The sequence below is a fragment of the Cygnus atratus genome, chromosome 2 (assembly GCF_013377495.2).
Source record: "Cygnus atratus isolate AKBS03 ecotype Queensland, Australia chromosome 2, CAtr_DNAZoo_HiC_assembly, whole genome shotgun sequence".
Classification (NCBI taxonomy): Eukaryota; Metazoa; Chordata; class Aves; order Anseriformes; family Anatidae; genus Cygnus; species Cygnus atratus.
Genome location: NC_066363.1, coordinates 152598407 through 152610292, shown reverse-complemented (window position 1 = coordinate 152610292; position 11886 = coordinate 152598407). Strand labels below are relative to the sequence as shown.

The 11886-nt window shown below is 43.0% G+C and overlaps 1 protein-coding gene across 2 annotated transcripts in view; it reads right to left on the bottom strand.

Moving 5' to 3' along the window:
• CCN4 (cellular communication network factor 4) overlaps positions 1–289 on the bottom strand; it is a 35953-nt gene extending 35664 nt beyond the window's left edge. Inside the window, exon 1 of one of the 2 annotated variants that reach the window (XM_035561703.2) lies at positions 7–289. In XM_035561703.2, the coding sequence (XP_035417596.1) occupies positions 7–54 (48 nt within the window). In that variant the 5' untranslated portion in view covers positions 55–289. The remainder of the gene's footprint in view (positions 1–6) is intronic. The other variant, XM_035561702.2, reaches the window with a different exon arrangement.
• Positions 290–11886: the final 11597 nt, after the last annotated feature.

Here is an 11886-nt window from a genome sequence, read left to right as displayed (position 1 = left end):
ACTCACCTGCAAAATGCTGCTTGTTGCTAGAATCCAGGGCAAAAGCCACCTCATCCCTGGAAGCCGGGATTAAATGCATTGATTGAACCCAGATTTAGAGCCGTTATGAACAAAAACACCACTTTGGGGAACGTAGAGCAATCCTCAACTGGCAACCTAGCCGAGGCACTCTGCCTTTTTCTCTTGGCTCTTTGGGGATTTTATTAAAGACAGATCTGACGTCAGGGTGAAGGACAAGCCCTGCATTTTTCCTCTGGAGAAACTTTTCCTGCCTTCACTTCTTCATTTTTGTGTGTGGTGTTGTCCCACCTCCTGCATTTCAGAGCATCGCCTTAGCCAAAGGGCTCTTAAAGGGAAAGCTGCAGCGCAGTGGTCCAAGGCTCAGAGCCTGCCTGTGGCATTCAGGCTCTTGAAACTCATCTAGGACAAGAAACATTCAACCAGGCTTTCCTGATTGTGATTAACGAGCTTAGATCTATACAAATATCCCCAGATGTTTGATGTGTGTAATTGCTCACAGGGAGGGGCCCCATTTGCAATGTGGAAGGAGGTTAGCCCTGTGAGCACATCCCATGGGAAGCGGTCTGCTGGCTCCTCGGGGCACCCTATTTTTCCAAAAGGAAGGGCACACTGTCCCCTGCCATGCTTTGTATCCCCTCTGTGATTTTTGTGGTGTGTATTGGAGTCTGTGCCAGCTCCGGGGCCGTGATATTTCTATCCTGTGCCAGCAGCAGGGATAATGAATATTGCCCAGGTACAGGAGTGCGAACCCCACCATAAACAGTGCTAAACCCTGATCACTTGTATCCACCTTAGTGCATATCCTGGTCTGGTTAGAAGGATCTTACCTGTGTCATCTCTGATTTTTTTTCTTCTCTTTTTACCTGGACTCAGGCACACTACTTTCTCCCACCCTTCTAAATCTGCATTTGAAAGAGTTTAACATCTCTCCCTTAAACAGAAGTAGTTAAGGATAAGGAAAATGAGTGCTCCCAAAGGAAAGAAAAATCATATTAAACAGCATTACATGTCTCAAACCCAAGACAAAAAATCAAGATCTAGGCTAAAAGAGGTATCAAGGAAAATTTAAAAGCAGACAAACCCTCCTACTTTGCATGGCAGGCTGGGCAGTGATGGGTGGGTGAGTGTTTTGGTGGCCAAACTAGAAATGAACCAGTGCCTGAACCTCTGCTCACCTTTGGCTACCCCCTGTGATTGAGGTGTGCCAGCTGCGGTTGGGGTGAGTCCCTCACAGCCCCAGGCAGCCATCCCAACCCTGCGGGGGAGCTGGTGCTGTGGTGGGGTCTTCTACCCTGCTGAGCTCTGAGGGATATATGGCTGACGGTGGGTGGAGAGGGGAGAGCAAGGAATGCGTAAACTCCAGTAGCTTGCACCCTTGCAGCACGTTTCACGCTTCCCACTGTGATGGGCAGCTTAATGGTTTTACACCAGCCGGACCAGGGAGCTCTAGCAGGACCAAGTTTTCCTTGGGACAGTCTGGACATCTGGCTGCTCTGGGAAATGATCCAGCCAGAGCTTGGCTGCAAACCAGAGGAAGTGTCGCCTCCTCTCTTGCTCCTCCAGCATCTTCACGCCCACCACAGCCCCCTCCCAGATGGCCATACCTCCCTGGAGGTCAGGTTCTGTCAGGTTCCTCCAGGGCTGTTTCTGTTCTCCTTCCTCTATATCCTTCTCCCTCTTTCCTCACTTTCTCCTCTGTTCATTCATTCCACATCTCTCCATTTCTGTAGTTCTCTCTCACCCCTCTCTGCCGACAGCATGCAGGGCAATAGGCTCAGATGCAAAGTGGATGACTGTTACCTCTTACAAGTGGTGCTTGCAGGCTTGGAGCTCAGACTTTCCTTTCCTTTGCTAGCAGTCTTAGCAAAAGTAGCTCTGCTTTGCAAATGCAAAAGGAAAAAGAGTTCAAAGCTCCAAGGTTATCAGACTTCAAAATTGAGGGAAAGGACACTTTATGAATGACACCAGAAATGGCAGTGTGTTGAAGATTTTTTTTTTTCTGTGTGTGTGGGTGTGTGTTTGGGGTTTCTGTTTTCACAAAGCAGTTGGTTATCTCATTCTCTTTGGAGCACTTCCCCTTCATGTTTCATTCCCCTTAGAGAATGCCTTAGCTATTGCTGTGGTCAAGTGCTTCAGTGAGGATCGAGTCTTTGAGATGTGGACATCTGGCTTCTTGCAACTCCACAGCTCATCTCATGTTAGTTGTGGGATTTTGTCATGTGGTGACCATAAGCCAGATGCTCTGTCTCAGCTTGAATGAGACAGGGATTAAGGAGTGGACCTGCAACTCCAGAGTAGGGTGCTGAGACATCCAGCTACCTCAGCAGCCTCTCTAATAGTGATTTCTGTATGCATATGGCAAATCAGTGCACTTACAGGTGTGACTGGGTGTACAGTTATGTCATTGTCTCATGTGACAGGGACGTTTAGGTTTTTGTTTAACTCAAGGATAGCAGCAGTCCATCCTGGGCTCAGTGCCTTCCAAGGATGACAATGCTAAAAGAGATCTCTGCAGTCGTGTCTCACACTGGTTTAATCTTGGGGAGATTTGCACTGACCCCCATAAATGTAGGTTCTAAAGACACTGCTCCATGTAGTTCAAAAATTAAAGCTTAATTTAAGATCTTCAAGTGATGGAAAATCTACTTCATGTTTCAGTAACTTCAGCTTCATTTACTATTAAAAATTTGTCTTGCATTTTCAGTCTGTTTGCTAGTTTAATCTTTCTGCCAATGTCTGCTTGGCTGATGAGAATTCTGTGCCTCCTTCCAGCAAATACATTTGCAAAGGTGCAGTAAATCACTGCTGAATCTTCTCTTCAATAAAACAAAGATGACACATTGCTTTTCACTTGCAGTGTCTGATGGGTTTTCTGGCTTTTGAAGTAATTTTATAGTTTTAATGACTTTTGTCTCTTTACCTTTCACTTTCCATGGAGATTGTGTCTGTGAATGCAACTATTCGTCACTCTGCAGTCACAGCAAACATCCACAGTGAACTGGAAACAGGTAGCATGCCCCAGTGCAAAACAGCTCTGATTCTGTAAGCCCAGCACTTTAATATCACTCCTTCCTCAATATGTCCCTCTTGGCCACATAAACATGCTTCTCAATTTGACTATGTTTTATAGTCTTTTTAGACTAAATAAACTAGGAAATGGATTGATTTATTTTATGCTGTGTGATGTGCCTGACACTTTTACTGAGGGCTGTAGCTAGCCAAAGAACACAGAACCTACTAAGAGTAGAAAGAGGGTTCAGGGAGGATGGATGCTGCTATTGCTTGCAAATATGTGGCAGGAATAACTCCTTGCCTGTAGTGGATTTACCCTGTAATAAATGAGATCAGAGTCTGCCTGTGAGTCCAAGGGGAAAAAAAAAAAAAAAAAAAAGAGTACCTTGGAATTTCCTGACTCATAAAAGGTAAAGGCTGAGTCATTGAGTCATGAATCTGGATTTTAAACAAGCCAAATAAGTAGCTATGTTAGTCTTCTATCAGGGTACCCATGTTTCAGGCAGGGTGAGGGAGGAGGTTCCCCCCTCACACAAGATTTACCTGCAGGACAGCAGAGGCTCCACTGGGCCCGAGAACAGCAGCAAGGCTGGCAACACCACCACCTTCAAGACGTGCTATGGAATGGGAAGCGAGATGCAGGAGTCAAACTGCACTTTCTATTATTGCTGTTGTTATTATTACTGAGGTGATAGGAAGGAGAGTTGCATCCTGTTGCATTCAAAGCCTGTGCCTTTGAAATATCAAAAGAGCTTGAGAAACAAGAGTGTGAAAACATCTGGTTTAGCTGACTCCTGATAGCATCAAGCGTCTGAGCACTCAGCCAGCCCCACTTCAACACAGGTGAGCATCTCATTTCCACAGCCTTTGGGGATGATATGACACCACACAGTGCAAGAACCTGCAATACAGCAGCAGTATCACTCTTTGCTTTTTAAGCAGTCTTCCCAGAGATGAAAATGAACAGGAACCACAATACAGATAGAGATCCAAGAGCTCCTTTGGTCCCGTTCAGCCATGGTAACATGATGCAGAAGGTACCAGCTGGTATTTTGTGCGTAGAGATGAGCGAATGTGGTAAAGCCACTAGTGGATTCCCTCAGCCCCTTCAAAAATACCATGAAGTGTGATACCTTGAAATGTTACTCAACACAGGTTTCCATTTCTGAGCAAGCACACACAGTTCTGTGGTTTGCCTTCCCCACGCTGATGTACATTTAAGGCTGATAATAGACCCAACAGCTAATACATATATATAATTTGGTTCAGGTAAACCAGTCTGAGAGGCAGCACTCCAGGACTCCAGGACTGAATGATTATTTCTCCAAAGAGCCTGCAGCCAAATCTGAAAAATGGAACCCTCAATATTTAATTCACTCATGCAGCCAAAACCATTTATATTCAAGTGAGAATACTGCCTTCGGGGAGACATGACTGTGGTTTCAGCCCCCATAAATAGACTCAGACTATTAGGACAGCTCTTCAGCTGGTGTCAATCTGTGTGACTGTTGATTTCAGCAGTATTAATCTGGCTGACAGGGGTTGAGCTGTTCCACTGTGAGTGAAAACATCTAGGGTTTGAATGGCAGTAGTGAAAAAAAAAAAAAAGAGCCATTGAAATATTACATTCTTTAAGTTCCTATTTAAAGACAGTGTAGAACATTTTATCAATTTATAAATATGAGTCATATCAGATCTTCAGTGACTGATGCAAGCAACTTCAAATATTTTATTTTCTTCTTTAATTCCATGGCTTTTTTTTTTTTTTTCTCTTAGATCTTCCCCTCAAAATTAATGGCCTGACTATTGTGTTCATCTATTCTTAAATTTTCATAATTTCCTGTTGGACATTTATGTGGCCAATATGAGGGCAAAATTATATTTTGATGTTTTTGAACCAGTACCAGGCATTCATGAGAATGGCAACAGCACTTAAGGGCACCCAATGTTTTCCATGTGTCTCAATATCTGCTCTGAAATAAATATCGGTTTCTTAATATAAACTTTAAAAAAAAATAGAAGAAAAAAGAAAATAAACAAACAACCACAACATAATAAAAAAGGCAAGCACCAAGAATAATTAATAACCAAAATGAACAGGCCACAGAGAAACACAAACCTGCCAGAAGTATGAACAAGCTCTGAGAAATCCTTGCTGTAGAAGAGTTGTTTTCTGGAAATAAAGATTAACATAATATTCACTAACCAATAAAAGAAGCTGGATTAATAGCATATATTGAGTCTGAGCCTCAGATGGTATAAAAATGAAGTCCTTAGAGTTGATTTGTGGCATTAATGGGTGCAATGCATTATTCATAAATATTAGTTCAACTGTTTGAACAAATACGAGAAGTGCAGGGGAGGAATTAACCTTTGGGTTTGCCTCTTGCAGATGTTCTCCTTGAAGCACATGAAGAAAGAGGAAAATATATTGACTAATAAACTAAGAGAGGATAAAAGGATGAAGAATCCCGGCAAATACAGCACACATTCCTGAAGTGGCACAGTCTGCTCCCTCCATAGTTTGGCCTGCTTCATATCATGGTCTTGACAAGTAATTTTATGACTCACTCGAAGAAATGACTTCACCCACTGTGGATAATGTTTACACGCCGGTATTTCTATTCTCTAGATCAGCGACCACAAAATTACACAACTATTCATTTCTCTGGGCCTTTTTCTTTTTTCCTTCTGCTAATGTAGCAATATTCTCCAGTCCTTGGGATGGAGTTGGCCACATGAGCAGGGAAAGCTCTTCAGTCCTGCTGGAAATTCACTGTGACCAGTGTCATTGCTCCCAGTTGGGTTTAAGTAAGATTGGAATCAAATCTGACCTTTTCAATCACACACTGAGGCTTCCCAGCACTATAAACATGTCAGCACATTTCCAAGTTTGGGTTACATTTTATGTATCTCTGGTTGGAAAAAAAAAAAAAAAAGAAAAGAATAAAACAAACCAATGAAATTGCATTGTGTAAAAGAATGAAGATTATAAAGCACAACAATCTCCTATCTCAGATGGGCTTGATTTTTCTGTTGGAATGCAGATCTAACCTTCTAGCCCATGTGTCATTTTTTTTTTTTAAATTTGTATGACTTGTCTCCATTTATTTACTTATCAAAAGTTATGATCAGACTCTTGAGAGATCCAACCTGCCTTAAACATGAAACATTCAAGTACTTGTTTTCCTTCTATGGTCTGAGTATCCAAATTCTATGTTCTAACTCTGGCAACATTTTATTCAAAGTTTCCTTTGGTATTTGGTTAGTAAATGTTTCTCTTTCAACACAGCGGCTTTCAGTCCTGGTTTCCTGGGGAAATGGAGCTTATGCAATCACTTCAGACGTGTTCATGTCTGTCTCTGTCCCCTCCCGGTAATTTTTGAGCCTCTTGGCCAAAATCAAGCCAAACTTGACAAAAAGATCAAAATCTCACAAATGATCACATTCCTGTGCATTTTGTGAAAAGAGGCACTGAGGAAGAGAGAGGCTGTAGGTAGGAACATCTCACCTTTGGGAAAAGCAGAGTGTTTATTCATGCTCTATTAGAAGTCAGAGAAGCCACACAGCTGAGACCTCTCAGACAACCAACAGCAGGAAAACAACTTCAGCTGGAGTTTGCAGTCAGCCATCAGACACAAATCTGCAGGGAAAGCGGCTTTATTGATGTAGTGCTCACAAAAATACTTTTACTTTAGGCACAGGCAGTCCACATGCTCTCAGGTCCTTGTGTTTTTATTTTTATTTTTGCAAGCAGCACTTTAAGTCTCCTCTCCTCCCAGCACACATCAATATTTTTTCTGAATGCAGTCTTGGTTATAGAACCTAAACAGACGAAAACAAAGGTATCCACTTTCACACTACCACCTTCAGAAGTAAAATATTATATCCCTCACAAATTCTCACCTGGACTCTTTCAAAATGTCAGGGCTGAGTAATTTAACAGTGTATATATAGAGGTTCTGCCTCAGGAAGGTGAATAAAAGTGAGGTTCTGATATGGACTGTTTTAGAGGAGACCTGAGAAGAGACCTATGGTGAACATTCAGGATATAAGTGTTTTTATTACCACTGATAATTGCATCTGAAGTATTTTACTGAGATGGTAATGAAGATAATAAACTACATTTCATGTCCCGGAGAGTGTTGACTGCAATTCCTGTTAGCATTAGTAATCAGTTTTACTAAATTGGAAGCGTCGCGGTTTTGTTTTCTGATTTCACTGGGAACATCATTCTTTGCCAACCCAAAAGGCAGTCCTGAGGTAAAGAAAAGGAATGGGACGTAAGAGGTAATGTATGAGAGCAGGTCACTTCCCTCAGCTCTGTCCTTTGTGGTCAACGTCCACCTTGCTCCATCTCTGCCTTGTGAGATAAAACTTTCCACCCTCTTCTGAGGCAAACACAGAGAAGAATCACCGTTTACTTCTTGCCTTATTCATCCAACATCTTTCTCCTGTCAGCATTTGGTGCAGATGGGATGATACAGGCTTGCTTTCAACCTGAGGAAAAGGAGCAGAACTGGCTGCCCTGGAAGAAGGCCCTGAGCCCACGCACTCAGAAAAAGGGTTGGTCAAGGCCCAACAGTTGATGTCTACCTTGATCCAAGAGCAGGAAGCGGGCAGTTCCCCTGTGGCTGCGAGTGGCTTTCTTGTGGGCCTGGGAACACTCAACCGAAGGAAACAGTAAATGTTTTTCTTCTTACATCAAGCAATAAAATGGTTCACAGGGTCTGGCAGTACTTCTTTCTCTTTAACATGGCTTTGGTCCATCTCCCTTTAATCATGCCTGAAATTGTTGAGTCCACAAGCAACTTCTGGCCTGCACACATTCAGCCAGGACAGGCTTCCTGAAGGGAATCTGGAGAAGGAGGACTTGTTTCAGGACACTGGGGGAGACAGACACAGCAAAGGAATGGGGAAGGAATTAGAAGATCCCCACGTTGGATCCATAGGACTGCTCCTGAGGCTGCATTAGTTATTCCTGGTTTTAAGCACCAAAATAAATAAATAAATAAAATAAAAATAGAGTGTAAAATCTGTACACTCCATAACTGGAAAAAAATGTAGCCAGCATGTTTGTTTGTTTGTTTGTTTTAAAGGAAAGCTGAAAATGAAATGTACATCCATCTGCCTTGAAAAACATCCAGTTTTACTGAGATGGTTGCACCTATTATTCACAAGTAGGAATTCAATTTGATGTTAGTAACACTGTGAGATGCCAAAAATGAAAACTGTTCACCATGTTCCACAAATTCATTTTCTGCCCTAATACTGTCATGATACCTACTCCTTACCTGACAAGGGAGAAGTTTGCTCTCTCACAGTCCAGAAGGGTCCAGCTTGACTTTGGATATCACAGGCCATGGACTTTGGGGACTGAGTAGTGAATCAAAGGGCCTTTCTCACTCTGTTCCTACTCCAGTCCTACTTGAGACAGTTGTTCCTTTCTGCTGGGTCATCAGCTATAGTCGATAGGTTTGCAGAGCTAAGGACTGTTGTTTAGAGTCTATCATAACACAGTTTCAATCCCTTCAGTCTACAATACAGTAGGAACTATTTTAGCTTCAGTGAAGCTGTCCTGCCTCTTCCCACAGGGGTCTTCAGCTCCATGGGGGCTGCTCTCCATCATTCCCACTCTCACTCCCTGACCTCCATTCTGTTTATCACAACGTGGCCCACACATCTCATACTTGTCCTTTGGGGCACCTCACAGGAACACCTCTCAGAACAAGTGCAAGTGCTCAGCTTTAAAGGAAGAACCTGGAATTTCAAGCAACAGTGGTCATTTTTGACCATTAAATTCCAGCTCGATTTGGTAATATTTTTTTTCTGCTGCCTTTTTCAACCTGATCTGTTTACCTTTTCAGTCTCAAATGCATCTCTCTGCCACGATGTCCTTACCTCCTAGTGGCAGCCCATGAGTGACTGGCTGGCTGCACTCCCAGCACCTCACTGAGCAGGAATCAGCATGGAGCCAGGAAAATGCACAGCTCACCCCCACACCTGAATACCCTTGTAGGTAGCTAGTTTTCTTTATTTTCAGTTACTTCAAGTTGTTGCTGGCCATGAAGGTGAGGGGTCTCCCAGGAAAGCCACCTTTCTCTTTGCAGAGAGGGGAGTGTTGTCCCCATCATGTGTCACTTCCCAGAGGCACCTCAAGAAAAAAATCTCTGATCCATTTCAGGCCTCAAGGTGGCTGCTGAGACCAGAAGTAAGGTGTCCAAATTAGGAAATCTTTAATGTGTTAAAAGTCTCTTAGCTTTATTCATTCATCACATGCTGGATCAGATGTACCTAGGGGATGTGTCCAGCCAGGTGATAGAGAGGGCTTGCATCCCATAGGGATCAGTGCAGTGCTGGAGTCCAGCTTCTGGCAAGGGACCTCCATGGGTGGGAGTCACTACAACCTCTCTCCTTCTTCAGGACCCCAGGCTTGTTGGCTGTTGGAGCAGGGAAAGACCTGGGCTATTTGCAAGGCTAAGGCACTGAGCCTCTAGCAAGTGGATGCAGAAGCTGCAGAAGGGTAATGTGAGAGGGAGGGAGGCAAGGGAATATGTCTGAGGCACAGTCAGAGGCAAAGAAGGACTGGAAGAGACACATTAGGACCTCCTGTTCCTCCCTTGCTCCAAGGCGCAAACCATATTAACTAAACTCTTCCTGACAGATGTTTGTCTAACCTTGTCTTAATAGCCTCCAGGGATCAAGGCTCTTCCCTCCAGCCACCCTCCAGCAAATTACTCCAGGCCTTCACTGTTCTCAGAGTCAGAACATTAAGCCTAATGTCTGACTTAAATGTCTCTTGCTGCAGCATAAGTCCACTATTCCTTGGACAAAAGGGAAGAATTATTTCTTTCCTTTTTATTGAAGCATTTAACCTGTTTCAAGACAACAATAATTTTCTCTGCTGCAGCCTTCTCTCCTTTCCTGATTCTGCCACTCTTTGCTTGGGCATCACAATTTCCAGCTCCCTGATCATCTCTACTACCCTGCTTTAATTTCTGAGCTGCCCAAAACCTGGAATATCACTGGGACTAGAAGACCTCCTGTTTACACACATGCAAGACCTTACTTCTCTTCCCTGCTCTTATTTCCCTGTGTTAGTCTTCCTATGGCAAAGGCAGGTTAATCCTGTTTCCTTAGCCTCAGAGGAAAAAAAAAAGCCAGTGTTGCCAACACAACTGAGGATCCTGAGCCAACCCCATGCCTAGTATTGTCCTGAACTCCCCTGTGAAATGACTCTTTCACAGGCTATCTCCAGTTTCGTTTTGTTTTTTAAACCCAGACTTGCATAATCAGCAGATGTAGCTCACAAAGGAAGATTTTGAAAGATCCCAGAAGCCCCACTCCAGATATTCTTCCAGAGCAAGAGAGCAGCATGGATATCACCTCCCCCCCCCCTCAAGGATAACTCTCCTACCAGATAACCACCACACTAATGTATTTTAATCTGGCCTAAATTCCCAACTCATTTTGGCAAATTTCATGTAAGACAGTGCCAGAAGTTTTACCGTGGTCAAATCACATCACAGCAACTTCGTCATCTTCTGTGGCACATACTCTGTCTCCCATATCCTCAAGTTCTGTCACAGATCTAGCATTCTTCTAACCATGTTTTGTTTCAAAACAACATATGCTTGGTGTTGCCAAGCTCGTTCTGATCTTAAAGTATTTGGAAATGGTCTGTTCTACTTTTTGTATCAATATGTTTTTAGGCGTCAAAGGTAGACTGATAGGTTAATAATTTCTTAGCACTTCTTTTTCCTCTGCATCAACAGTCCCATGTCTACCTTTTTCTCTCTTAAGCCTCACATATTCTTCAAGATGGTGGCTGGCTGGCTGTAGCCAGTTCTCTGATTTGAACAAAAATTCCATCTTTTCAAAGAACACCCTTAGTCTGCCTTTTGCTTATTGTAGGCTGAATTCTTTCTTCCCACTCATGGGTGTTAGTGTATTAGTCATTGGCTCATAGCATGTTTTAGTGAAGGCTGAGATGTGAAAGGCATTAACCTCTTCAGCCCTCTAGGCGTTATTAGGTTTCCTTTCTCACTAAGTGGAGGACCAGCTTCTCCCTTGGTCTTCCTCTCTGCTGAAATATTAATAGGACACTCTCTGTTACCTCTCATGTCCCTTGCCAGTTGTTTATTTTTTGCTTTAGGCTTTATGATTTTGTCCATACATGTTCCAGCAATTCTTTTATCTGCATCCTTAGTAAACTGACCTAGTTTCTATCTCTTGCATGTCCTCGTGGACCATCTATCTGATGTATGTAATTGCCAGCCGTTACCAGCACAGGCTGTGTTTCACCTCCAGTCTGGAAACTGGGGGAACTGGGATCATTTACCAACTCATTCTCACTAGGATGAAGTTACAAAGAAAAAAAAGTTGTAAGATCATTGTTTCTGTGAGGAAACTGAAGAGTAAACTCAGTGTTACACTTGTCTGGAGAACCAGATGCCTAAGAAAGAGTTGTGCCATCGAATGGCAACAGCTATCAACCCATTGTGTTGAATTATTCATGCCCCTTATTTACACACTCTTCTTGAAAACAGAAAGAGGAGAAATTCTGAAAAGGAATAAGATATTAGATATATTGATGTCCATGAATCCTCTCCTGGCTTTTCTATAAAGGTCTGCTTTAGAAAAAGTCAAAATGGCAGCACACGTACCAAAAAGCCCAAAGCCTGCATTTCTTTTGCCATCTCCTCTTTAAGCATTCCTGGGAGCTGCATGTGGGATATGCTTACTGAGGTATAGCTGTTTCCACTGTACTTTCCTATGGAGAAGCACGGTGAAGGAAGTGCTGGAGAAAATTATCTGTTGTTTGAGTTATTGTCATGAATGATAAAACAGATG